Source organism: Pogoniulus pusillus, chromosome 14, assembly GCF_015220805.1.
Source record: "Pogoniulus pusillus isolate bPogPus1 chromosome 14, bPogPus1.pri, whole genome shotgun sequence".
Lineage (NCBI taxonomy): Eukaryota > Metazoa > Chordata > Aves > Piciformes > Lybiidae > Pogoniulus > Pogoniulus pusillus.
In genome coordinates, this window is record NC_087277.1 from 632611 (window position 1) to 660569 (window position 27959).

General features: G+C 51.3%; 2 protein-coding genes across 8 annotated transcripts in view; one reads left to right on the plus strand and one right to left on the minus strand.

The window, feature by feature from the left end:
- The first annotated feature begins 5648 nt into the window (after nt 1–5648).
- On the plus strand, nt 5649–11680 carry LOC135181144 (cytochrome c oxidase subunit 6C). Of its 2 annotated transcripts, none has more exons than XM_064154030.1 (4): nt 5649–5746; nt 6652–6779; nt 7728–7865; nt 11560–11680. In XM_064154030.1, the coding sequence occupies exons 2-3, from the start codon at nt 6666–6668 to the stop codon at nt 7845–7847; spliced, it is 234 nt and encodes a 77-aa protein (XP_064010100.1). In that variant the 5' UTR covers nt 5649–5746; nt 6652–6665; the 3' UTR covers nt 7848–7865; nt 11560–11680. The 2 variants fall into 2 exon arrangements, with proteins under 2 accessions (XP_064010100.1, XP_064010101.1); XM_064154031.1 differs by having other exon boundaries at nt 5665–5762.
- A 1057-nt stretch (nt 11681–12737) lies between these two features.
- Nucleotides 12738–27959, minus strand: part of VPS13B (vacuolar protein sorting 13 homolog B) — a 333604-nt gene continuing 318382 nt past the window's right edge. For 5 of the 6 annotated variants that reach the window (XM_064154029.1, XM_064154027.1, XM_064154028.1 and 2 more), the window contains exons 59-62: nt 21706–21882; nt 19449–19551; nt 18629–18878; nt 12738–14660 (exon numbers count right to left, since the gene is read on the minus strand). In XM_064154029.1, the coding sequence (XP_064010099.1) occupies nt 14421–14660; nt 18629–18878; nt 19449–19551; nt 21706–21882 (770 nt within the window). In that variant the 3' untranslated portion in view covers nt 12738–14420. The remainder of the gene's footprint in view (nt 14661–18628; nt 18879–19448; nt 19552–21705; nt 21883–27959) is intronic. The other variant, XR_010304753.1, reaches the window with a different exon arrangement.

The window sequence follows — 27959 nt, forward strand, 5'->3', positions numbered from 1 at the left end:
TCCTCAGCTCCACTCTAACCCTGCTCTGCCTTAGCTCCAAACCATTCCCCCTTGGCCTGTCTCTAGGCACCCTCAGGAGCAGTCCCTCTGCAGCCTTCCTGCAGGATCCTTCAGGAACTGGCAGGCAGCTCTGAGTTCCCTCTGGAGTCTTCTCAAGCATTTAGATTCTGCCAGGGATTTAGTGCACAGGGCTTAAGCTTGATGTATTTAACCTACTTCCAAAGACAATATTCCAGCCACCACCTTCCATGGTTTTCTTCTGAAATGAATGTCTCTGGGTGTTTGAGTTTGTACTTGCTTGCATCTGAGAGGATGGAGACATTGCACTTGTGCTGCTGAGGAATGTGCATGGGTGTCTCCACAGGTCTGCACAGCTGCTGGAAATGCACTTTGGGGGAGCTCTTCTTCCTCTGGGAAGCATATGCAGCAGGAAAAAATAGCTTTACCTATGGCTTTTTCTCCTTAAGGAGGATGTAATTAAGAGCAGGTGTTGACCATTCACTAAATACTCTGGTAAATGATTTGCAGGTTTCAAGCTAATGGTCTGGAAAAGGAGAGTGTGTGACTGCTCATCCACCAGTTGTGACTTTCCAGTTCAAAGATCAGCTTAACTCCTGACTTCCTCACCCTGAACTTGTTCTCTTAATTCATGTCTCCAGAGATGCTCAGCACCTGGCAGAAGCAGGCCTTCAGAGGGCTGTCCCCAGGACAAAAGCAGTCCTCTTGGCTTTTCTGTTCTGAGGCACCAGGCAAGCACAGCTTTTCCTCTGCAGCTCCACACCAAAGTCTGCTAGAACAACAACAACAAAGGGCTAGGAAATCAAACCACAGCAATACATATGCTTCCCGGGGCTTGCCAGGGGAATGCAGCACTAAGCACAGGCTGCACTGCCAGACAACACTTCAGCAGTGGAAACAAACTGCCCAGAGAGCTTTTGCTGTCCTTATTGTCACCAGAGGGGTTCTAAAACCAGGTAAGATGTGAGTATCTGTCCAGATGACTAAGTATTTTCAAAGCCATACTGGGGCTGGGCAATGAGCAGATGAACTCTGGAGGGACTTATTTTTCCCTGAATCCCTGTTCAGGTTGTTCTGAATGCAAAAGCTTAGCCTCTGCTAAGGAATCTTACGAGAGTCGAGGGCTGTGACACTTCATTTGCTCCGCACCCCAAACTCCCACTGAAGCCAATTATCCAATCTAATTGAACAAAGACCACAGCTCCTCTGGCTGTGCAATTGTTGGTAACCATCAACACACTGATTCATCTACCATTGGGCCAAGCCTTACAAAATCTGTTTCTGAGTGCTTATTTGTACCCCCATCAGAAGATTACACCAAAATTAAAGCATGCAGTACTTGAACTGACTTCAAAGCCTGAGCTTGCACTTCCAGCTAGTTCAGCCTTTTTATTGGTTCATGTTTTCCATTTGGCTTCAGCAGCCTGTTCCTTACTGATGCCCTTCTAGAGTTTCATTTGCAAATCTGACGTCCCTGGTTAGCAAGCCCTGCTAATTAGTACTGTGGTAGAGGCTATGGATCAGAGTAATCTCGTGCCTCCTGCCTGGAAAAACAGGGCACATTTTCCAGAGGCTTACATGGAATGCTGCATGGACCACAGCCAGATCCATCCAGAAGAGCATGTCCTGAGCTCACTTCATCACAATACAGTGAGCCGAGGTTGCTTGCGCCGTTGGCTCTTGCCAGCTTTGCTGATCGTGGAGCTCAACAATTTCAGTGCACTGCAAACCTGAGAGCCACAATTCCCTAATTGGATGATTCAAATAAAGCAGCCAAGCTGAACCAGGCTGCTGTCAGGGTACTCACTGCTAGAAGTTGACGCTAACAACAGGTTTGCTGAAACATGTGAGCAGGTGATTTGGCTGCTTTCTGGAAGCCTCTCAGGTCTGGCTGTGATTCCCCTTTCAAACCTGGGACCACAACCTCACAAGGACTTTAGCCCCACTGGGGACTGTGTAGTCAGTGACTCCTCAACTGTTGGCAAAGTTGGGACTGTAAAGAGGATCTGCTTTATTTGCAGTGCCATCAGGCATCCCAGAAAAGCAAGGGAGCCTTCCCTCAACGCGGCACTGCTAACCAGTGGGCTTTGCCAGCACCCCTGTAAGCAATGGTGAGGGCATTTTTGGGAAGAGTGGGATATCTTGTGGAGGGTGAAGTCTGAGCTGCTACTTGAAGGAGGCTTTGCCACTTCCCAGCCACTGTTTCGTTCCCACAGGTCAGCTGGCCTGCCAGTTCCCACGAGAACCAATGCCTTGAGCAAAGTTATAGCTGTGTGAACAGCAGCAGTTGGCCACTTTCAGCTATCCTGGAGGTCAGATGGTTCCTGGAAAACCAGGACGAGGAATGAAGAACCTTCCTCAGAGTAAGAGACACGGTGGGCTAAAGAGCAGTGCAAACCCATCACCTGTGATGGCTTCAATTCCATTGCAGACAGGCTACACAACATTTTACACCACAGAAGGCAGAAGAACCCTGCCCTCATTTGGAGAGCTTTGAGCATGGAGCAGGGACAGGAAGGAGGTGTTTCTGTGGGTGTGTTTTTGTTTCATCCTAAGAAATCAGATGACAATCATAGAACCAGTCAGGGTCGGAAGGGACTGCTAGGATTGTCTAGCTCCAAACCCCCTGCCACGGGCAGGGACACCTCACACTAGATCAGGCTGGCCACAGCCTCATTGGGCTGTCTAAAGCCTGACAATGCAGAATGTTTCTGGCAATGAAAGATGAAGGTAGACTTGTCCAAGTTAAACTTCGAGGTAAGCATGACACAGAGCATTGTTCAAAAATCCAGTCGATGTGGGTAAAGCTGCCCAAGTGAGCAGGCTACTGGTTTCAGGTAGGGTCACCAAACCTGGAGGACTTCAGAATGAGAACAGTTAACACAGAACCATACTCCAGAAAGCCAGTCCAGACAACCCTGCCACATGGCTGCTGTGAACATCTCAGCTGTACCCCTGGTGTGTTTGCTCCTGCTTGGGCCTGAAGATGCACATGAGCCACGGCCTGGCTGGAAAGAGCCAAGGCTCTTACCAAGGAGCTGACGGTACAGGGTCAGGCACAGAATGCTGTCACTGTTTGGTCTGCATGGAAATACCCAAATCTGGCTCCTTACAACTTCAACAAAGTGTCAGAAATGCCTTTTCTTTGGAGAGCCTTCTCTTTCAGAAGCACGCAGAAAATCAAGAGGCTTGTGAAATCCCTGTCTGCTCCACGTACTCCAATTTCCACTCTGCTCTTTCTTTTGCTCCTTTGTCCACAATGCCCTTTTGGTAGCACAAAAATGTCATTACCTGCCCCCGCCCCCACTCCCGCTAATTCTGGCATTTTCCATTTAGGAAACCTTGATTCACCCTTATTTATGGTATACAGCTGCCACTCCAGTTCTGCCGAGTAACTTCTTGTGCCACACTACCTTTGCTGGTTCTTTCACAGACCCTAGACTGGTGTGGACACAGCTGTGGTCAAAGAGTATTTCCTTAGCTAGTTTCTGGCGCAGGAGCATCCAGATGTGTGCACACTGCACTGCTCAGCCATGTTACTTGTTTTGTGATGGAAGTTGACTTTATAATAAACCAAACCATTTAGGAATGCCACTGGCTCTGGGGACCACTGATGCCCCATATGATCTTCCTCCAGTAGATTTTTGGTTCTAATTTGATCCAGATTATGATTATCTAAAGGCTTCTTGTGGCACACGCAAAGCCACCACAGTGTAACAGTGCTGCTGCTAAGCTGGCTCCAGTCTGCACCACAGAATGTACAGCCCCAAGTATCACAGCTGGCACTCTGTGGGCAAGGCAACAACCCACTGCCTGCATTTTCTGACACTACAGCGAGAGGCAAATTTTGTTTAGAATTTCAGTGGAGCACAAGCAAGAGACAATTTAGCCTTGATGCCTGCCTTCACTCCTCCAAAAATCACCCCTTTCAGGGGCACCAGGGGAGAGCTTCACCTGTTGCTGGTGAAGCTTTATGTGCTCTGACTTCTGAATGCACAGGGCCCACTCAGGTCCAAACCTGTGTTCAGCCTTATAATCACCTCAGAAAGTGGACTGGCAGGAGGCACCTCTGTGCACTGATTTAATCTGTTCTTTCTTCCTCAGCTCGCCCTCTATCCCTTTTTGCATCTGAAACTGCCCTCGGTAGGAGGCACTACGGAACTGCTTGTGTATGCCATGGCAACAACCTGAAAGAACAATAACAAATAGCACTTCATTTAGCATCCCGACTGTAAAGCAAAGACTCTTGCTAGCCAGCAGTATCTCAGGCACACGGAGAAAGTGGCCACAGAGAACTTCATGACCTGGCCAGCCCTGCGGTAAGCCGTGGAAAACAGCAATCCAGCTGTTAAGCTTTGCAGTCCCTGTCCAGCCACCCAAATATTCTCTCATCAAGAGTGCTGTTTGTAGGAAAACCTCTCATGTATCATTTAGAATGACAGCAGCCATGAATCCTCCTACGCTTTCCCTCCAGTGAATCGCTGATCCTCTTTTCCTGACGCTGCAGAGTGTGAGGGTGACGTGGGCAGAGCTGTTTGGATCCCCTGGAAAGCTCTCCCTGGTCTCACTGCCCGCCTCAGGAACAGCAGCACCCCTGCAGACCTGGGCACTTCCTCAGAGCGCCCCACTCGGGTTGCAGAGGTTCCTCCTTATTCTCTCTGCATGGCACCAGTAACGCCTGGCACTGTGTTAGCCCACGCAGGAAAGGCTCTCGGACATCCTTCAGGTCCATCGGGTGTGGAACGTCAGGACTGTGTGCACCGAGGCCGCTGCTGTTCAGACCACTCGCCCAGCCTGTAGCTGGTCCGTGGCTTCTCGATGCACTTTCCTGCCAATGCTTCCCCCTTCTTCAGTCCCACTGAAGGGAAAAGCAAACTGTCTTCCGTTTTAAGGGCCGGTCTCTCCTGCCACGTTGGGCTCTGCTGGCTTTGGCATGGGAGTGCCAGGTTGGAACCAATACCTTGCTGCATGGGGAGGAATTGAGTGAATTCCACAGGGACACCCCCGGAATAAGCCTGACAGCACTGCCACAAGCAGGTGGTGGTGAGGTGGAACCCATGGGCAAAGCACACGTCTGCCTCATTGCCGAGCTAAGTGCAGCACCTGGCTGAGGGATGTCGAGAAAGGATTCGAGAGTGCTGATTTGTGCCTAGGCCCAGCCATTCGCAGCAGACTCCAAGGTTACACTCGCGGCTGCGGTACTACACCCCTGGCTCTGACGGCACCATGCGCAGCCGTGTGCGGGAGGGTGCAGGGCACCGCTTTGGCAGGAGGCGCTGGGACAGCGACCGCACAGCTCTGGAAGAGCTGGGACTTGGCACGGCTCGGCCTGTCCTGGCTCCAACAGGGCGCTCCGTGCGCCCCCCCCTGCGCTGCGCCGCCCTCGGCAGCAGCCTGAACGCACATCGGGGAGGCTGCCGCCGTGCCCGCCGAGGCTGTTCGGTGCGCAGGAGGCCCGAGGCGAGGGATGCGCCCCACTGCGCTCCTGGCACAGCAGCGTGGCCTCGGGGCAGCGAGCAGCGCGCTCTGCTCCCTCGGCTGTGGCGCGGCCCCGCTGCCGCTCACCCGTGACAGCACGGGCGCCGCGCAGGCAGCCCGGCTGCAGAACCGCCGCACTGCGGAGATTGACCCGCGTCGCTTGCCGTACGCGGCTGCCCTGCCGCGCATGCGCAGTGCCGCAGGGGCGCCGGCAGGCTGGGCGGGAGGACGCCGCTGGGGCCGCGCTGAGGTGAGGCCGTGCTGAGGTGAGGCCGCGGCCGCGGCCGCGCTCCCTGCTCCTGCCCGGAGTCTTCTCTCCCCCTTCATCCCTGCGGCCGCCAGCTGCCGCTTTTCTCCTCTCCCTTGGGCCCCGCGGCTCGTCACGGCAGCCCGTGACCTCTGCGCGTCCCTGAGGGTGTCAAGGACGGGCCCGGCGGCGGCCCTGCGGGAGGGCAGCGAGGGGCCCGAGCGCCTCATGGGGGGGGAGGGGGAGTTAGTGTGGGCTTGTCTCAGGCTGGCCACGGCACTGCTTCCTCCAGCATCGGGGCTCGTTTGTGGTGGTTTCGTTTAAATGCGAGGGGTGAGGGCGTGCAGGGCATGGGCAGCACCGGGGCCTTTGGGAACAGCAGGGCCGCCTCCTGGTCTTACCTCCTGCTCTGTGGCCCTGCGAGCGCAGGAGACTGCACAGAGAGCAGCAGCCTGCGGGCAGCACTGCCTGGGGGCCGCTCCCGCCGGTGCCCCTTGGCTTTAGGAATAGCCAAGTTTTCACTGCAATCCTATCAGGTAATTAAATCCTATAACGGACAGGGCTTGCAGTTGCTTTGAAAAGCCCAGATCACAAACTAGTCGCTTTTCCTTGGAAAGAATAAAATGTGACCAGTGTCCTGATGTAACCACCAGAACAGGGATGAGGTGGTAGACCTGCAGGGAAGGAAAGCTGTATGAAGAATGAAGGCCAGGCTTGATGCCACGAGTGGTGGGCATGAGGAGTGTTAAGACTTGCTCGGATTCATGTCGTAGATAGGTTGTCCATGAATTCTGCCCCTTACGTCTTAAAAGCCGAGAGAGGAATGATTGTTACACAGTATGAAAAAATGAGAATACTTCTGGAGGTACAGAAGATGATTTGAGATGTTCTCTTTGGTTTGTGTTTAGGAAACACAGTCACCATGTCAGCTGCACTGCTGCCTAAGCCGCAGATGCGGCGCCTGCTGGCCCGGCGGATGAAGCTTCACCTCTTTGGGGCCTTTTTTGTGTCTGTGGGATGTGCAGCTTTATACAAGGTGAGTTCTGTAGTTGTTCAGTTATATAACGGACTCATTAGAGTGTTTTAAAGAATTCATGTTTTGTTGTTGAGATTTGGTTGACACCTGTTCAGCAGAGAGCTGTAGTAATGTGTTTTTGTAAGCATGCTTCCATAGCATAAATAAATCTTCCTAATCTTTGTCTGAGGAAGTGAAGTGATGCTTTAAGCAGATCGTGACCACTTACCCTGATCTCCATCATGCACACAGTTGATGCTCACGAACTGGGTATTCTGTGCCTCTGCTCAAGAGGGCTGTCCAGCTTGTGGCTCTACACTGAGTCAGAAAACTTGCCCACAGGCAGTCTGGAAAACACTGAAGATGTCATGGTAGGGAAGGCTACTATGGTCCTTTTATCCTTTCTTTTGAGTAGCATTTGGAAAAGGAATATCACAGCTCAAAAAAACACCTGATTTACAGATTGGAGTTTGTTTTTCATGGTTCTTAAGAGCCTTCTGACAAAGATAAGAGCAGCAGGTATCCTTCAGTGGCTTGGATCTCATACACAAGGCAAGCAACACAGCTTGAGTTACTGTAGAGGAGCTGAGCCTTGGTTTGCCCACTGAGCTCACTCTTACACTGCTTGCAGCATGTCAGTACTCAGGAAGCTGTTGATGAAAGTGACTGGAAATCAAGTTAAGTCCTAAAGCATAAAAATGCCACAGTTGACTGAAACTTCTCAGAGGTCAGCAAATGGCTATCAGAGACAGTAGGCCTGCACATCTGTCAGGAGGTAGGCAGGCTTGGTTGTGGTCAGACATAGGATGTCCTGTTTAACAGTCTGGGTCTAGATGTTGCTAGGCACCCTGCAGTGATACACGAGGAAGGCAGAAGAACATACTTAGAACAAGTAGCATGGAGCTAATAGAAGGCCAGGCCTGCTCCTAAACCTTGTCAAGCTTTACTTTCCCCTGCCTTACTTTGCAGTTTGGAGTTGCTGAGCCCAGGAAACGAGCTTATGCAGAGTTCTATAAAAACTATGATGCCATGAAGGACTTTGAAGCCATGAGAGCAGCTGGTGTGTTTGAGTCTGCACCACCCAAATGATGGCAACAGCAGTCACAGGTAATGTGCTTCTGGACCAGAGACTATTTTGGGTTGTTTCAGTGAAAAATGGTGCTTCTGTTTGGAGGTTCTTCCTTTCTGATCAAACAGAAAGGTGTTCCCAAAGAAAAAGGGAACAAATTGCACTGGAGAGAACTCCAGGTGATAAAAACATGAAGAAATATGGGAACTGGAGAGCAGGGGGCAAGGATAGGTGAGAAAGCTCCTGAAGGCCTTTTGGGTAATGAGGTGTGCAGAGAGGTGCCAGACTTTTTGCTCCTCCTGTATCCCTGGGGAGGAGACAGAGCTGTGGTGCTAAGCTGTGAGACTTGCTTGGTAGCACTCCTACACTGATGCTACTTTGCTTTGGGCTGGCTGTGTCTGCTGCTTCCGTGCCTGTGCTGGCACACTGAGTGAGAAGGAAAGGTTGTTTCTCCTGTAGAATGCATCTCACTGTCTTCTGAGGATGGTGAGGTGGAAGATAAGTGGCCATGGTGTGACAGGAGAGTGGAGTGTTTATGGGTAAGAACCAGGGGAAGGCCAGCAGGGCAGGTATCATGGTGGGAGTCTGCTGTAGACAGCCAACCAGAATGAACAGACAGCTAAATTGTCCTTCAGGTATCTGGGAGAAGTCTCACAATCACTGGCACTGGTTCTCATCAGGGGACTTCAGCTTCCCTGATGTCTGCTGGAAGCACAACACAGCAGGGAGGGAGCAGTCTGGAGGTTCCTGGAGTGTGTGGAAGAGAACTTCTTGACATAGCTGGTGAGGGAGCCAGCTAGGGAGGCTGCCCTGCTGGACCTGCTGTTGGTGAATAGAGAAGGGCTGGTGGTTGGTGTAACAGTTGGTGGCTGTCTTGGGCACAGGGATCACAAAATGATGGAGTTTTCAGTTACTAGAGGTCAGTAGAACTGCCACCATGGACTTCAGTGAGCCCAGGTAGCCAAGAAGGCCAACAGCATTCTTTCCTGGATCAGGAGTAGTGTGGCCAGCAGCACCAAGGAGGTGATTGTCTCACCTGTACTCAGTGCTGGTGTAGGCTACACCTTGAGTATTAGGTTCAGTTTTGGGGCCCTCACTCCAAAAAGGACATTGAGGGGCTGGAGTGCTTCCAGAGGGCAGCAAAGCTGGGCAAGGGTCTGGGGAACAGGCTGGTGAGGACTGGCTGAGGGAACTGGGATTTAGTTTGGAGAGGAGGCTGAGGGGAGGCTTCATTGCTGTCTGCAACTACCTGAAAGGAGTCTGGAGTGAGGTTGGTCTCTTGCCCCAGTAACAAGTGACAGGACAATGAGGAAATGGCCTCAGGTTGCACCAGGGGATATTTGGGTTGGACATGAAAAGAAACTCCTTGACTGAAGTTCTCAAAGCCTGGCACAGGCTGCCCAGGGAGGTGGTTGACTCCCTATCCCTGGAGGTGTTTCAAAGAGGCAGAGCTGTGTTGCTGAGGGCCATGGGTTAGCAGCAGCCCTGACAGAGTTAGAGGATGGTTGGACTGGCAGATCCTAGAGGGCTTTTCTATGGCTGCGCACAGAGCAATGGCAGTGGCTTACAGCGCAAGGTGTTTGCCCTAGCGAACGGAGCTGGAATAGGCCTTTGTTCACTGTGCTGTTTCCTGGCACTGAACACCTCCTTTGTTTGAAGGTTACCAACCTTTGCTCTTCCTCAGTTGTCATAACAGCAGGAGAAAAAAAGCCTGTTTCAGACGTGTTGTAGTTATTAATAAGCATAGCCACCAAAGTGCACAGGCCTGTGATGGGACAGCTCAGGCAGGAATTCCTCCCCTTTCCCTGAGCCAAGGTTCTTACCCTGAGTTCTCTGCTTCTCTTAAAATGCCTCCAGACTAATCTGTGCTGATGGCTTTTTCATTCTTCTGGAATGTTTTCATACTGTGATCATTACAGGATAATCTGTGCCTCTGATTATCCTGGCCAGCTGGATTTTCTCAGCCTCTTTGCTTAAAACAGCAAGACTGAATACAAGATTTGTACTTAACACTTAATACTAAATCCTGTTGTGTAATCTACACCTATCTGGTTTCTGCATAACAAAGCTACATAAAAAAAATAAACCAAAGGCAAAGCTCCACCCTCTTCAGCAAGTTTGAAAAGGAAAAATAATTGTGGGGGTCCCTCGGGGGTTGGTTTTGGTTTGTTTTTTTTTTGTTGTGAGAGGGGCAGAGTTCTTTTCTCTCCCTGCAGTTGCAGCTAAGTCAATAAATAATGAAACTACTTTATTTACCTGGTTTTAATCTTGCTGATTGTGCCTCTGGTCCCATCCAGTTGCTAATGTATAGGCACTTTGAAACTGTCTTAGAAACTGGAATTACATTCTTGAGTCAGGTGGCCTCCATCAGAGCATTCCAGAAGGCCATCTGGTGTTAAAATCACTTGTGACAAACACTGTCAACAGGGATGCATGTTGAATATTTAATTGCAGTCACGAGCAGGGTTTTGCTCCGTGCAGACAGAGCTGCACTCTCAGCTTATGTTCCCATCTGCAGCCTGAAAAGCAAAGTTATGTGCACCTGTTAAATGGTTCCTAAATGCTGCCTCTGCTCCTCCACCAGCCGAAGGGGAAGGTGACATACGAAGCTTCAGGTGTGATTTTGTTTGCATTGCTGATGCTTCCTATTCTTGGCCTGTTCATGTCAGAACTGACACTTGCCCCTGCTTCAGAGTAGGAGCAGGTTGGGTTTATGTGCCCACAGGTGGGCATGGCAGAAGCAGGGAAGCCAGTGCCAGTGTGTCAGGCATCCTGTAAAGGCTGTGGAAGGGAAAGGACACTGGACAGACGGAAGGCATTTTCCTTTGACTCAGGAGCTTCACTTAGCTGTGGAAGTAGGGAGGAGGTTGAATCTGCTTTTTCTTGGCTGCAGTTACCTAAAGGGGGCTGGTCACGCATGCTCCACCTCTCCCTTTGTACTGGAGCCTGTTCTGTGTGCTGCACGCAACAGGGTGGCTCAACCCTGAGAATGTGGGCGGCCTGCTCTAGGGTAGGGTGTCCCTGCCCATGGCAGGGGGGTTGGAACTAGGTGATCCTTGTGGTCCCTTCCAACCCTGACTATGCTTCTCTGATGCTATGAACATTGAATCTCACTCCGCAGTCAGCACCTAGCCTGGGGTAGAGTAGGCAGGGAGGAGAACTCGTGAGTGCTGGTGTTGGCCTTTGTTCTGCTGGGCGTGCAGGCAGCTGGGTACCTAAGTGTGACCTTGGCTTTCTTGGCAAGGCCTCTGTGTGGTGGCACTGGCAAGGAAGGGTGAGGTGAGCGGTCGGTAGTGCCTGCTCGCATGACTCTTGTCGTGCAGCACAGCTGCTCTTGGGCTGTGTTTGGTGTAATGTGGAGAAATCTGACTTTGGTTTTCTTCCTTGCTTGGTAGGTTGCCTACACCACTTGTTTCCTCTGTGGCTTCTATCTGCAAACTGCATTCCTTTCTCTTCCAGGCCCTTAGCAAGAGTGCTTCAGTTAGCAGTGCCGCATGTATAGTGACTCTGACATGCTATGCAGTTTGTTCCAGCCCTTGATTTGTTCCAGGTTTCACTTCTGTTTGCCACATGAAGGGGGTGTAAATCTTAAACCATCAGGAAATAACAGGGGGAATTCCTCTAGACTAAACCACCACAGGAACATTTCTCTGTTGCTTTGCATTCATGCATACTGATATGTTCACTTGGGGCATGAGGTTTGGCCAGCGTAACTATTCCTTTATCTTGCAGATCCCCTGCAGTCTAAGGAGACTTGAAGAGTGAGCCTTACCTGCTGACAGTTGTGAAGTGTGATGCATTCGGTGCATGGCACACCCCAGTGTCAATAAATAAAACACTGCACCAGTGACAACTTCATTTGTCTTTGTTAATGTCAAAATGCTGAAGTGCTCTGATGCTGAGGAGAGTGCTACAAAGTCTTCATCAGTTGTTTAGGGTGACCCAAGCCTGCTTTCCTTTGCCCCAGGAATTACTTGCATCTCTGTCTGGCCACACTGGATAAAAACCTGCATCCCTAAGCAGTCACAGCTAGGTTGTCCCGGCTGCTGCTGGGGACGTGCAGAGGATTGCTGTTCAGGAAGGGAGAGGCTGGGGCTCTGCAAGGGCCTCGCTTTCCTTGAGCTTCACAGGCTGAGCTGACCTGGAGAGGACCTGTGCATTGCCTGCTGCTGAGGCTGAAGACAGTGCTAGGACTGTACTTCTTGACTGCTGACTGTGGGTACTAGGAGAGGCCCTGGCTGTGTGGAAGGAGGGAAGGTTTTGCCTGAAGCAGCCTGAGGAGTGAAGCTATCTGTGTTGTGCTGGGAGGGCTTCACTTCAGATCCTGGAGTAACTCTTAGGTTAAATAACTCCTCATGGGCACCTGAACAGCGCTGGACTAATGAAGGCAGGTGAGTGATGGCTTTGAGCTGCATCTCCAGGTTTGGGCAGCTTCATCACTTTCCATTCTTTGCCATTAAGCAAAAAAAGGATCTGACACGAGTGGTGCAGGGGAAGCTATCAAAATAGCCTTGCCTCTGAATGGAGCCAAAGCTCAGCAGCAAGTGACACCCAGCTTCCTGTAACTCAGGAACAGCACAAACGGATTAAAGTCTGCACAGTCTGCAGACTTAGAAGCTGAACCACTGCCTTCCCTCCTGTTTTACAGGTGCACTGGCATCCTCTTGTCTGCTTCGGGCAGATCAGGCTAAGTAATGGACAGACTGATCCACATGGTGACTGCAGTGCTGGGGTGCTGCACTTGTCACACAAGCACACGTTTTGGGCATGCTAACAATCAGGTATTGTTATGATGCCCTGCAGTCTTGGTACCTGATGAAGGCCAGTGACCAGCTCCACTCCAGCAGCCTCTGTCTTGTCATTCTATGCAGGGGCCTGTTCACAGCCTCCAAGCAGCTCAGCAGCCCAGGTGTTAGAGGAATAGTTTATTATCTTCAAACAATCTCTCATTATATTACAATTTGCTCACCAGTATGCAAAATTAGAAGCATTTATTAAACTAGTTCCATAAAATACCCAGGAATGAAGCCCCTGTGTGGGTATGCACAGAGACTCTTAAAACAGTGCTATTGAACCACCAGCTGAAGGAGTCAATCGCCATGAAATGCTGCGCCTGCATGGGCTTAGTTCAGGAAAAAAGGCCCATGCAGAGCCCAGGCTGCTGCAGTTTCAGCATACAAGAGACAGCTTTTAGAAACACCTTGAACAAAACAGAACTGCTGAGGAAAACCTTGCAGTTAGTTACTGCATTCCTACTGACTCTGCCTTTGCTCAGGTGTGCATAGAGCTTAGTAACTACAAAGCAGAGCTGTTCCAGAGGATGATCAGGTTTTATTTCAGTTCTTGTCCCCAAATCCAGATGTGTTGAGGGAGCCACAGACAAGGGGAGAAAGGTAACAGGCAGACTGGAAGCCAAGTAGCCTTTTGGAATAAAACTGGCATGGCCAGGTTGGGATTATGAAGGTGCCTAACTGTGCCCAGAGCCAGGGATTCCTTGGAGACTCCAAATTAAACCAGCTGAAAAAGGAGACACTCAAGAGCTCATTTGGCATGATGTGCTTCGTGCCATATTCACAAGGGCGTGGTGGCATCACTAAGCCTCCATGCACTTCGTGCCTCTGGGTCCATACTTTAAATCAGCTGGGGAAAAAAAAAAAAATCCCCTTTTGCTTAGCACAAAGATACCTGAACAGTCTCACTGCTAAATGCCCCTGGGCTTAGCAGTTCAGAGACAGTGAGCATGGCATCGGGGAGGGCTGAAGTGAGCCACCTACCATGTAGCGGTGGCAGCCCAGGAGTGAGGCCCACCAAGGCTGTGCTGAGCTTGGACATTTTTGCATGGATTTTAAGGAGACTTAGCTGTGTTTCTTCAATTTTTGAGCTGCATGTCACTGGCTTCCAGCTACCAACTGGACAATGCACAAAGTCACACACAGTGAAAGGCCTGAAAACGTTAGGGTGGGTATAAGAAAGTTTCTGTATCCAGAGAGTTTTGAACCTCTCTCCCTGTTGTAGTTCCTGCTCTGTGCTGCACACCACACAAAGGCACTAGTTTACAGTAAGGACTTACCCTGCCAAACTTCAGTCCGAGGAAGGAAGCTATTTTTAATGTTAGTGGTGGTAGCCCCCAGCTGTTACTGGTAACTTAAACCAGCCACTGGGGCCTTTGCAGATGGACTGGGAAAAGGTGGTGCGAGGAGTGTGCTGGAGGAAGGCTCAGCCGTGAGCAAGTCTTTGCAGCTGAGCTACAAGCCTGGTTTCTAAGAGAGCCCAGCAGGCCCTAGAGCTGGCACAGCGAGGACTGGTACATGGCACGGGGTGTGTGGCAGGGGCTGCACACAGCTCTTGGGGGCAGATCTGGGGTGTTCAAAGGGATTTTGCCAGAGGTCTAGTCCAAGGCTCTTCCCTTTGACGCGATTCCTTTGCTGGAACAGTTTCCTTCCAGCAGTAGTATTTCGGCTGGGGAGCAGGAATGTTGTCAGGACAGGAACGCTGCTGGGCTCAGCTTGCTGCAGATCCTCCCTCCTCCAAAAGGACAGTTTGCTGTAGGTACTGCACAGAGAGCTCAGGTGCTGCTGTACTCACCACAAGCATCAATAAAATCCTTTCCTCAAGGCTTTGTTTTTCACCATGGTGAATTTGCTGATGAATATGTGGGAGAAGTTTGGCTCGGCCACATACTGGTAGGTTTTGGTGACAGCTGGCAGGTGCTCGGCAGGCTGCGGTGCAGGGCCGCTGGCTGTGCTGGCAGCCAGGTGAGAAGATGCCTTTGTGATGTACTCCACCAGCCGGTTGTACTGCTGCTCTGACAGCCTCTCTCTAGCTCCATCTGCCTGGGATTGGAGAAGGAGTTACTGAGTAACTGAACTCAGCAGTAAGGACAGTAACATCACAGTGCTTTCTGTAGCTTTCCTCCCTCAGAGCCTCCTTACAGTGCTCTAACATGTTTGACTCAACAGTGTTCTGCAGCCCAGGGCTTGGGGGCTTAGCTCTCACCTGTGCTGGTTTGGATGTTTCTAAGAAGCACTGACAGTGCCATAGCAAATGAGAATTGCAGGGCTGGACATCTTGGGCAAGAGTAGGTCTTCATGAGAGATTGAGAAAGCCCAGCCCAGAGCCCCCAGGCTGCAGCAGGCAGAGAACATCTCCTGTGAGGCCAGGCTGAGGCAGCTGGGGCTGGCAGCTGGCAGCAGAGCAGCCTGAGGGCTGCCCTCAGTGTGTGCTAAAGCTGTGCAGGGCAGTGTCGGGAGGACGCAGCCAGGCTCTGCTCAGGGCTGTGCAGTGACAGCACAAGGGGCACTGGGGGCAAGCTGGGGCAGAGCAGGTGCCAGGGGAAACTTTGTTGCTGTGAGGATGTCAGAGCCCTGGAGCAGGCTGCCCAGGGGGGCTGTGAAGTCTCCCCCTCTGGAGACTTTGCAAACCCACCCGGATGTGTTCCTGGGTGCTCCTGCTCCGGCAGGGTGCTTGGACTGGCTGATCTCTGAAGGTCCCTTCCAACCCCTAACATTCTGTAATCCTGTGTGGCTCTGCCAACTGCCTTTGCCACCAGCATGAGTTGGAAGGACTTGCCTGAAGAAATCTTTTTCCAGGCTGAAATACATAGAGGCTCAAGGCTCTAGCAAGAGGGCTGCAAGTAACCTACCTCTGGGGGAAAACAATACAGGAAAAGAAACACTGCCAGAAGAGAAGCTATCTGCCAGATGGTTCCAGCCAGATCAAGTGTTAGATTAGAAGCCATGGGCAAGCCTTGCTCTGGAAGATGAGCCTGCTGTGCCCTATTTTCAAGAAGAAAGTGGAGGTGACTGTGAGAGCTTGAGAAGGGTTGGGAAGCAGGCAGGCAGCTAGTTGCATGATTTAAGATGGACTTCAGAGATCCCACCATGGATGCTACCTACAGTGGTATCACTGGCAAAGGCATTCTGAATGTGTCACTTCCAGAGCAGGACAATGAACCAAAGCAGGACAACGAACCAGAAGGCAGAAGCTGTCCTAGGGCTAGGCTCTGGTGCTTCCTTATTTACTCTTGGGAGAACTGCTGAGCAGCCTCAGTTCTGGAGGGTTTAAAAGGTCCTTGTGGGATGCCAAGCTAAGGAATCAGACTGCTGTCTTCTGGCTGTCCTTCAGGGCACCTCACGCATGCCACGCTAGAGCTGGTGATGTTTGCAAACGGTGTCACTGAGTTCACTTTAACATCCAGGATCAAGATCTTGTCACATCTCTGGACTGCAAGGTTCATTTTAAACAAACCACTGCTTATTTGGAGAAAGAATTAATATGATTGATGGATAGTGGCAGATGTCCTATCCAAATCAAAACAGTCCCCTCTGCTTTTCCCACAGTGCCTTTGGAGATGGCTTTGCTGCTTGGCAAGTAGGAGCACTCCTGGTTTCAATCATCACCACAGAAATGCACAGGGAGCAGGCTCACGAGCAAGCTCAGCAGCTCAGGGCTGAGGCCTGTGCCTAGGCAGAGCAGCAGCGGCACAGTGGGCAGAGTGTGGCTGTCATGGATGCCCTTAGATGCAGGGAGGCTGCAGCAGCCTGAAGGAGAGCAGTGTCCGAGCCACAGCTCCAGGCAGGTGTCTCAGCAGTCACTGCCACCAGCTGACCAAAAGAGCCAAGTTTCCAGAGGAGATGGAAGGTGCTGGCATCCCACCCTCCCTCTCCTGTGCTTCATTCAGCCCCAGGCTGTAGCCCCCAGACACAGCTTGAGTGTTTGGGAGGAATCTTAACTGCACTTGGATGATCACCCGAAGGAACTGGGACCCTGCCTGCATCCAGATGACCTCATCTGCAACTGTTTGCTTCTCCAGCCAGTCTCGGTGTAGCTTACGTTGTGGAGACAAATCCAGAAACCTGGAATTGCTGTTACTCTGCACTTTTTCCTAAGTGGGGCATTGCCACTGAGTGCCTCAGCCCCTGCTCTGAGCAGCCAGACTGCGGCACGAGTCACAGCCTACTCAGGGGTTGCTTAGTGCACCTGCTGTGCATAAGCATCTTCAGCTTTCTTACTCTGCCCTTTGCTCAGCTGCTCCTCCTCCCAGCGCACCCCTTACGCTTCCACAGAACGCTCAGCACCGGTGGCTGCCTTTGCCAGGTCTGCTTTGTGCAGCACTACTCAGCTTTTGCTGCCCTGCCAGCCCTGCACCTGGGGCACAGACCTCCCTGTGCCCCACTGCAAGCTCAAGAGCCTGCGTCAGCACAAGAGGCTGTGTATTGAGGCTGGGTGGCTGAAAGCCTCCAGCTCCTCTGCAGGACTCTTGTGTTTCTAGCCAGACCTTCAGAGAAAAAGCCTGTCCTGGGTACAGTCCCTCCACAGCAGGTCTCATCTACTGTGAGTACTTACAGGCTGTGTCTGTGGGAATGCTGGACCCTGCACATGCTGTGCTATGGAACCATTTGCCCATATGTCCTTAATATCCCCAGCTGCAGCAGCTGTGGGGATTACAGTTAGGGTCCCTGTTCCTTGCCTTCCCTTACCCCAGACAGGCAGCCCCTCTGCCACATCAGCCTCTTGCAGCAACCATAGGGCAAGCAGCAGCCTGCTCACCACTTGGATAAGCAGATACAAAGACAAGAACCATCACACTATAGCCTGCTAAAAAAAGACCTGGGCTGGTGCTAAAGTTGGGTTTAGGATGGGTTGAGTCCATCAAATGCCTCAGGGAGAACAAATAATCTCCCTTTTCCCTCCAGGACAGTAGCTCTGGCCCGAGCAGGGTAGCCTGGATTCAGTTTGCAGTGTGCCTCCAGCAAACACTGAGCACTCGGGGAGAAAAAAAAGCTGAGCTTTGCCCACTTGCATCAACATTTAAGTAAAGCCTCATGTAGCTTTGTGGAGAGAAGAAGGAAACCAGTCAACAGCATTCTGTGAGACTGAGGTTAGTGGAAAGACAATAAATAGAGAATTCACCACTAAAAAAGGCTTTCACAAACCCAGCCCAAGTGCTGTCATGTCACGGAAGGCTTTGTTAGAGCCAGTGGCAAAGCTCTGTGGTGACTCTGGAGAACTCTGGGGTCTGCTGAAGGTGCTGAAACTCTTTAGCACACCTCAGACTTGGTGGAGCTTTGTCACTTGAAGCAGCACTATCATCTGGTACAGGAGTCTGTGCAGCAACCTGCTGCACTCTGCAAAAGCAGCTGGGACAGGCAGGTCTGAAGTGACCTCTGGTGAGCCCACTTAGTTTACTACAATGAGCACTGCTTCTCCAGAGCATAAAAAGGTAGCACTGCCATTCAGAGAGAGAACTGATCCAAACCCTCAGTATTCAGATGGCTCAGACATCTCTCCGTATGAGGATGAAAGTTTTATGCTCCAATTGGCAAGGCCTTGGTGCATCCAATCAGTTTCAAAATGAGCCTCTGCAGAAGGAAGGTCTGAGGAAGCCAAGAGAGCAAGCAGCTGAGCGAGACCTTGGCAAGATAAGAAACGTGCTGAAAGCAGCAGGCACCAGCACCACGGACCTGGTCACAGAGCAGAACAGGAACTGTTCTCACTGGGACTCTGCAGGCACAGGCAACAAGGCTGCCTTGCCAGACCATAAACACCTCAGGCACCTGGTGAGAACCTCCTCAGAGAAGAGGTGGTGCTCACCAAGCACCCAGACTGCCTCTGCTTTTCCCCGCAGCCAGCTGCTGACACCGATAGAAGAGGACAGAAGGAAGCAGATGGTGACACAGCTGGGTGAAGTAGGAGGTCTCCTGCTTTGGCACTTGGGCCTCTGCCCTTGCAACCCTGTGGTGAGCTTGCCTGTGGCCAAGAGCACCAGCAGCAGTGTACTTTATCCTACTCAAGCCTTTACCTCCACATCAGAAGGCACTCTCTGCTGCTTTAGCTGCACCTTCAGCAGGTCTGCTTGCTGCTCATCTTCCAGACAGTCGATCTCCGTCACGGGGAATGCCTGCTGCTGTGTGTCTTCGCTGATGCTGACCACAAAGAGCACCTCTGAGGTGAGCAGCAAGCAGCCCTCATGCTGCTGGCCCGACCCGCTCACAATCATGACGTCTAAGGCCATGTGGACCTCTGGCCTGCCGAGGGACTGCAGCATCTTCCTGCATTGCCAAGAGAAAAAAGGAGAGTAGCCAATGATGACAAAAAAGAAGGGTTATGCAGTTCCTTTGCTCTCATGTTTTCACTTGAGCCTGTAGCTATCACCTACAAACACAGTGTGTGGGGGAGTACATTCCAGGTCTCCACTACTGAAAGATTGGAGAGTGAATGTGAAACTGTTCCTTAACAAAGCTCCTTGATCGTCCCTTGCCAACTTGGCCTAAGAACTGTTCTGGATCAGCCCATTTCCCATCCTGGCAAACAAGGCCCTGATCAGTGGCTTGCTAGCTCAGTGCAGCAAATAAAGCTTCGCTAGCAGCTGTGGCTGGAGAGGGCTCAGCACTGATAAATAAGAGCTCACGGAATGCCAGCGAGTGAAGATCAGCTGTGTTGTGTGCAGGGCTGAGGCAGCTCGGCAGCCCATCTCTGGCAGGTTGGGCTCCCATGCACTACCTTTGTGATTAAACTTCCCAAGCAAACTGCCATAACTCAGCCTGTTGGCCCGAGCCCAGGCCAGCCCCCTCTAATGCAGGCTGTGGCTGCCCAAGTGAGCAAGTGTCTCGTAACGTTACCAGACGTATTTGACGTGGCTATTGGGAGCCTGCTCGACGAGCTGATCACCAGGGGGGCAGCGCTGCCTGGGCAGCTGAGACAGTCCAGCCCCATGCAAGATACCTGTGGAGAGAGAGTTGCAGGCTTTGGTGCTTGTTTTCTGCAAGCCAGTTAGATGCTGCAGTGATGTCATCTGTTTAGAGCGGTACACAAAGTAGTGCAGGTGCAGGATGATGTCACACCTTTGGAAGCTGCAGTCCAGATAACTCATTAAAGCTCACAGTGCAAGAGCTGTGCACTTAGCCCTGCTGATCTTGCACTAGTAAGAAACAGAAAGCCCCACTCAGCTGTGGCCTTGCAGTGGGGACAAGCAGAAAGCTCCTGAGAGCTGTCACTTCAGAGGAGGATGGGACACAACCCTTAGGGTTTATGTAGTAAAAGCAAGACCCTTGCTAACTCTCTTGCTCAACATGCAAATGCTTCCACCTGCGTGCCACCAGCGGCACAAGCCTGCAGGCATCTTGCCTGGGTGCTGCATTTGAGCCTTCAGTGGCTTCACCTGGCTGCTGAACACAGATCACAGCCCTTCAGGACATCTCCTTGGGCAGCTGCTTTATTGGGAACTGTTCTTGGTGCCAGCTCAGAGCAGACATTGCTAGCAGCAGGTTTCTGAAGACGGGTGCAGTCTGTGTGCTTGTGAACACCTAAGGATGGCCACCAGAAAGCATGAGTGGGTTGCAAAAAATGCCACGAGTGAAGGAGTTTTGGAACTTTTCAGCAGCCAGGAAGTGGCTTCCTGCAAAGTTACTCTTTAAATAAACAAGAAGCTGGCTTTTGTCTAACAAAGGCTTCCACGGCAGCAGAGGCATCTCTGTGCACAGGGTGTCGCGAGCTCGGATTCCTCTTTACACAATGGAAAATAACTCAGGCACGGCAGCCAGGCTGGGAAGAGCCCTCTAATTTTCAGCACACATGTTGATGGTAAGACTTAAAAGCAGCATCCCAGTCCTAACAGTTCTCAGCATTCTGTGAGTGGCAGTGCTATTTACAGCCGGAGCAAGAGGGAACATGTGTGCACTTCTGTGTGGTCCCCCACCCCTGGGTCCCCCCCAAGAGGCTTGGTCCCACTTCCAATCCAGTTGTGGCTAGGAGTCACTTGAACTCCTGTGTGCTTTCCTCTCACACACTGTCAGCTATTATGATGCACTTTTTATGGGGTGTTTCCTGGCTCACTCCTGTCGATGCTGATGGAAACTCTGATGTCTTGTTTACCAGCGCCGCTGTCAGCAGCGTCCCTCTGCTCTCACCAGCACTGGGGTAAAGGCTGCTCCACAGTCAAATCCAGAGGGAACAAGGCATGGGCTGCAAACCCAGCACACAGCCAACAGACATTCTCTGCTCTTACCAGGCCAGGTTTTACACCTCGGGCTGCATCACTCATAGAATGGCTCAGGTTGGAAGGGACCTCGGAGATCATCTACTCCAGCTCTTGCATTCTAATCCACACCTCGCAAACAAATACTGCTGGTGAGTAAAGGCTGAAATCTTCAAGCCTTGTCTGGTGTAATCAGCGGAACAGAGTTATTGGCACACTGTCCTTGTGCTCTCTGACTGCCCCCTACCCTGCCCCAGTTACTGGCACCCAGACCAACAGCTTTGATTCTATGATATTGGAAACTAAGAGATTCGTGTCTTTGGAGATCTTCTCTTTCACAGTTTCTGGTCACCCAGAAGTGCTCACTCCTACCTGAGAGGACTCACTGCCACTGAGTGCTCAGTCTGGCTGGAACTCCCAGCTCTGGCTGTTTGTCTGGGTACCCAAAAAGGAGGCTGGATGCTTGCAGTGCTGCTGTGGAAAGGGGGTGCTCCTGCTGCACTCCTCTCTGTTCTGCCAGGAACAAGAATCTCTCTCTGCGCAGGGATAGCAGAGCTCTGTCCGTGCCGCAGCAAAGCACTCTCGGAATGATGCTCTGATGGGACCTAGGGTTGCTCTGACAGCGCCAGGTCAAAAGCTCTGTTGTGAGCACACATTTCTGCAGCTCAGCCTCCTGGATTCCAACCATTACTTCATGCTTTCTGCATTTTGTTTCTGTGCAAGACTGATGGCTAACAGAGAGAAGCACAACATGATGGCCTTCAGGAGAACCAGCACACCACTCCTGACTGCTGAGCCCTGTCTCTAGGGCACAGAGCTCCTGTGCCCAGCAGGACAGGCACTGCAGGGTGTATCTGCAGAGCACCTTAGGATGTAGAGATGTGGGGAACAGAGAAACTCACCGTAACCAGTCTGGGAGACGAGCTCAGCTGCCCCTCCGATGGGCTTTGTGAAGACCCCCATGAGTCCCTTCCCCACCCCAGAGATGACTCCTCTGGCCTTGTGCCCGGCAGAAGCTTGGGCCTCAGACACACGCTGGAAGTTCTGCATCGGCTGGTCCACAATCCCAGCAATTGCACCTGAGAAAAGCAGAGCTCTGCTAATTAGTGGAGATTAATATCCCAGGAAAGACCTAAATCTTCCTGCTCCCCACTCCTCTTGCACAGCTACTCAGCAGGTGAACAGTCAGCTAAGCAGTACCTTAGCTTCCACAGAGCCCCAGCTGCCTTCCCTTTGCTCAGAGGTATTCTGCTGTTATCAGCACGCAGCTCCCTCAAGCTGGCAGTGTGCTTCCCTCTGCAGCTGCCTTCTCCCTCTGCTTCCCCTCACCCAGTGTGCTTTAGCCCACTCTGTGCAGCAACTCTGAACATGCTGCCCTTGGAATACAGTCCACCGGTTCCAGGACGCTTGGGCCGCTGTGGCACTGAGATTCTCATGCAAGCCTGCGACTGACTGCACAAGAATAAAAACTGCCTGTAGCCAATAGATCATTTTTATATCCTCCTGCAGTGCCAGACATGGTCATAAGCTAATGCAACTTTTGATCTATGACTAAGATTTGCAGAATTAGACCCTGAGCCTTTGTGTTACTCCTTGGTGACAAGGATCATATTTTACTTGAACGTGCAGGGGGCAAACTTTTACAAGTGACATGGTGACCTCGCCAGCTTTTAGTATCAACAGAGAACTTGGACTTAAATCTTCCTAAATGTAAACAGCTATCTGAGGTGGGACACTTCTTTGATCCTGAGTTTACTCTGCCCACTTAAGCACAGACATGTCCCCAGTTATTGTGATTTTGATAGATCAGCTGTTTGGAAATTGCTAAGAGTGCAAGGACCGGACAGAGCGACATCAGGCAGAGAGTGGCCTGCCTCATGTGGGCTGCTCTGCTCAGGGCAAAGCAAGCCTGCAGGCGCCTCAGCCAGCTCTCCCTCTGCCCCTTCAGCTGCAAAGACCAAGAGAAAGCAATTACTGAAGGAGTAGGACCGAGCGTCCCCTGGGTAACCAGGCACTCTCACTGCAAGCCAGACACTACTGGAGATCCCAGTTTGTGTGTGGGAGCAAATCCAGGCACAGTCCCACAGCTCTGCACACCCACAGCCAAGGTATTTGGCTCCATTGTGTTTAGCAGTATGGCACGCCATGGTCAACTAGCCGCTGATCAGTGCTCAGCTTGCCACTAACCAGCGCCGCTAACCAGCGCTCAGCTAGCTGCTAACCAGCACTTGGCCAGCTGCTAACCAGCACTCAGCTACTGCCAACCAGAGCCACTAACCAGCACTCAGCTAGCCACCGACCAGCGCTCAGCTAGCTGCCAACCAGCGCCACTAACCAGCGCTCAGCTAGCCGCTGACCAGCGCTCAGCTACTGCCAACCAGCGCCGCTAACCAGCACTCAGCTAGCCACTAACCAGTGCTCAGTAGCTGCCGACCAGCGCTCAGCTTGCCGCTAACCAGTGCTCAGCTGGTTTCAGCTACCATTGCTGGACTAACGGAGAAGTGCTGAGTCTGAAGGAGGAGAGCTAACGTCCTGCCTGCACAGTGGTGCTCTGTCCGTAGACAGGGACGAGAAGCAGCGCACGTTTCCCCAGATCCTGCCTATCAGCAAGTCAAGAAACTCGCGTCCCCCATGAATCCCTTCCTCTGCTCTCAGGGAGACTGCCTCCAGCTGCTCTGTGTGTATCCTTTGCTGATGAGCAGCAGGAAAGGCAGGTCTGCTGTGAGTGTGATACTCACCAAAGCTGAGTGTGCAGCTGGACACCTACCCTTGGTACCACAAGGGCCATGAGCATTTCTTAGTGCCATGCCATGGAAACAAAACATTTTCAGGTGAGTTCTCTTCCATTAGCACTCAGCTGCTCCTGCTGCTCGCCTGAGACACCCCAAAGCTGCATTCCACAGCTGGGGTTGTTCATCCAGCCTCCTCTTTTCTGCAGTTGTGATGCATTTGCAGGCTCTGCTAAGCTGCGGTATTGTGTTACCCTGTGACCTCCTTCGCCCTATCTATGGAGGTCATCCACAGCAACTGCACTCTCTGAACAGAAGTTATTGCCTTATTAAATGTAATCCACCTAAGTCCTAGCACTAGTAAATTATTTACTGCAATACACTTAAGCAGTGTTATAAGGTAATAATGAATAAGAGCCTACTCCAAAGGACCTGTGGTATGCTCCAGGCACTTCTCAGCTGGAATTAGGCCCAGAGGACAAGGAATGAGGATGGAAACTGCCGTGACTGTGTTATATAAGGTTATTTATATAGTAACCCAAATAATACACAGCTTAATTAGTCACTTGTCCAGTACTGGCACACTCTGTTATTCCGCCATTTTATGCCCTCTCTGAAGCTGGCTGTAAAGCCACTACCCTTCAGCACCTCCAATCCTTCTGCAAGTGCTGTCTTTCCACCTGTAAAAGATCCAACCAACCATCTCCTCTTAGCTGTCTGCTCACCCTTTGTAATCTCTTAGCTCCAACTGCAACCCACTAACGCAACTCATTCACATGCCCACAAGTGACACAACACACTGTAACCCCACTCCTTTCACTACGGAGTAGCTGCTCTTCCCACCCCTGCAATGGGCAAGCCAGGTCCGTGCAGCTCCTCAGCTGTCTGTGGGCAAAGGAAAGACAACAGCAGGTCAAAGGCTGAGCAACCTCAACCCCCAACAGCAGCACGGTAATGGTGACACACCCTTGAGGTTCACTGCATCTGCTGGCACAAGAAACTGCCGAGCAGATATCCCCTTGTGTCCCGTGGCTTCCTTGTCTCTAGCATAGAGTTACTGGCAGAAGCGCCATGCTGGATGGGCTTACCACAGAAAGCTTCTCCCTGCAGCCTGCAGTAAGGCCTAAGGGAAGCAGATCATTCTCACCACCTGGAGACAGCCATGGTCTCCTTCTGCTGCCCCTGCCCCTTCTCTGGAGAAATGTTTATTTTTCTTTCTTAAAATGAAACCATTCTCCATTTTTCTTTCCTTCCTTACCCCAGGCACTCGATTTTATATGCATGTCCACATATGTGCACACAGATTATGCGTGTACCAAAAAACCTCAATAAAATTAAACACCAAAGCAACAAAACCAAACCATATTCTTCCATTACTGGACCAAAGAGGTTCCAGCAACACCAAAACATCTGCTAACCATCAGCTGGGGTGCACTCTGGTTAATACATGTTGCTCAGTAACCATAAAAAAGATACTTTGATAACTACAAAATTCAGATAGTTGGGAGTCTATCGCTGGATTACTTCAAGGAGCAGTTGATTGCAGGCAGCGAGTGGCTGGCACGCAGGCAGACAGCGCTGGGCGAGCACAGCGCAGATTGCAGAGCTTAGCAGAGCTCACACCAAGAAATAATTGGGAAATATCTCCCACCAGGAGAAGCTGCCCATGCTCTGCCACATGGCTGGGAGATAGCCCAGCTGAAACCATTTGCATTCTGCCAGCCTTCAGCATTGCCGCAAACGTTTCACGCCAAACGCGCGGCTGAAGCGTAGCTGCGTTCCAGCAAACCTAACATGAAAATACGGGTAAAAGAGGATGTCTGCTGGCGTGTTTTAATGCAGCTCCAGAGTTAGTGTGTGGAACAGAACACACCTCCAGGATGGGCATCAACTCTTAGTATCTTGCTTGTAGATGGGCAAATGTAGTGTAGCCCTGATTCAGTGAGAGCTGCAAGCAAGAACAACCACCAGCGTCAATCACTGACACTGGAGCCTCTGCCGTGCAGGCTTTATCTCCTCCAGCAGCACAGTTACACTGCCAGGCACTGCTGCACACTGTTACTATCAATTTGCTTTCCCCAAAAGCTGGAAGGAGTAAGAGAGCTGCTGAGCACTGCTGTGCCTGTGAAGATCATAGAATCAGTCAGGGTTGGAAGGGACCACAAGGATCATCTAGTTCCAACCCTCCTGCCCTGGGTAGGGACACCCTACCGTAGATCAGGCTGGCCAGAGCCTGGCCTTACACACCTTCAAGATGGCTTTTCTAATCTGCATTAGCTTTCCAGTGAGGAGCCACCTCACCACAGCGTGTTTCACTGGCCAGTACTGAACATCCACAGTTTCAACTGCCTCTTTTACATGTCTATAAAGCATCATTTTAAGCTTGACGCCATCGTGCGAAAGGCAGTTCCCTGGTAGGAAATTCTGATCATCTGAGTGCTTTAAATACAACTTCACTGGGGTTTTGCCTAACCACATGACAGCAAAGCACACCTAGCACAAGCTTTTGCTTCTTTCACACACAGAAACGTTACTACAATGAGCCAGAAGCCTCCCCTGAAGTAGAAAAGGACAGCTGGCCAAAGATAACAATCCAATCAAACAACACCCTGACAGTGCTTGAGTCATTTAAAACGAGACAGGACAAAGCACTTAAGAATGTACCACAGGGAACAGCTTGCACTGAGGAGGAGACAAGAGTGCAGGAGTTTGGCCCTGGTTCAGCGAAGCTCTTAAGCAGATGCTTAAGTGCTCTGCTGAATCAGGGCCACCAAGAGCCAGATCTTCAGAAAAATTAGCACTGCAGCTCTTCTTTCTCGTGGACACCAGAAAGCGTCACGGATCTGCAGGCTCCTGCCTGCCTGTGCCCAGGCACCAATGCTGCTTTTGCAGTTCCTGAAGCTGCTCGCGGGACTCGGATGGCTTGCGTGGGCAGCCTGCAGGTGACCACCCTGGAAACCCTTCTGTAGGGCAGTGACCATCCTGGAAACCCTTTTCACACCTCTCAGTTTTACAATTAAAAAGTCATAAAGCTCACGTCCTCAAAGGGTCTGCGCTCATCTGCACTCCTTGTCCTTGTGAGGGAAATGAACACAGCAGCTCTGCCTCCTCAGAGCAGTGCTGCTGCTATCCAGAGAAAGCACACTTCTGAAAATCCACGTTAGATGCAGCAAAAACCCTGACAGCCACTCAATAGCCCTGATTCTTCCCTGAGTGGTCAACTCCAGTCACACAGTAACCAGAGCTATTTATCTGGGTGCTTCCCTGGCTCTGCTGCTAAGAACCAAAGTACTGGAGGCTCTAAATAGCAGCAGGCACAAGAACAAGGTCCTAGCTCACAGAGGAGCACCATTTTAAAGCTCTAAGTTTCTAAAGTGAGTCTGATTGCTTAGGCAGTCGGGCACACGGCAGCCGGAGCCCCTGTTTCTGGCTGTGCGTTCGCCCCAGGCGCGCTGCTGTGAGCAAGGCCAGCCTTGCGTGCAGGGTGGTGGAGGCACGGCAGAGTTCTGCGCTTCGATCCAGGCTGTACAGCTGATGCTTTTAGCTCTGGAGTGCGCTGGGTGTCGGCGGAGGGCACAGCCACCACATCACCTTGCTGTCTCACTAACAACTGAGCAAAGACCACCAAACCATGTCACCAGCACGTGCACCCCAGGCTTCTAAAGGCATAACCTCTCCTCCAGCTTCTCAGCCTGACTGCCCCTAGCCCAATTAAACAAGGAGGAGAAGTAAAACCCTTCTCCAAACTCCCTTTGCTTTGCAACACCACTAACAGCTTACTGCTGGGATAGCAGCTACCAGTATATGGAATTTCTTCTCCAGGCAGAGGTCTCCCAGGACACTTGCTCGCTGGTTTACAGGCATTATCAAATGACAGTGCTTCACATCATCTACTGTTATTGCTTAAAATAATTTCCAGTAACTCAACCCAAACTTGTAACATTTTTACCACTTCCTCTTTGGGGCTTTCAGGGTTGTGGTTGCAAATTTAGGAGTTGTGTACACTAGCAAAGATTAGGAAAGAAGACAAATCCTTTCAGGCTTCAGCTCTTCTAACCTTTTGCACTGGGCTGCTTTTGGTCACTTTGATCTCCAAGGGATTCATACTCTTTAATATGTCCTGAGGAACTCTGCCAAGCAATACAGTTCTGCATTCCTTTGCTGTGTGACAAGCAGAAGTAGCCTAGAAAATCCAACCTCCTACTGCAAAATTCCTCAAAGAGCTCTTTCCGGTGTGGGTTGGTTTGCAGACGCTTAGGTACTGCTTTGAAAGGGGCAGAGCAGGCCTCCCTTCTAACCAAGCCTCTTGGCTGCCTGATGAATGCAATTACTCTGAATCAGGATGAGCTGGGTCTCCCTAAGAGCAGAGCTCCTCATCAAAGCTTAACATCACATCTGCACTAGGTTCAAGTGGTTTTCAAGCCAGG

Excerpts from the sequence above, each read along its gene's own strand:
- LOC135181144 (XM_064154030.1), top strand. The coding sequence starts at position 6,666 with ATGTCAGCTGCACTGCTGCCTAAGCCGCAGATGCGGCGCCTGCTGGCC. Across the intron at positions 6,780-7,727 it reads GATGTGCAGCTTTATACAAG|TTTGGAGTTGCTGAGCCCAG; the intron begins GTGAGTTCTGTA and ends CTTACTTTGCAG.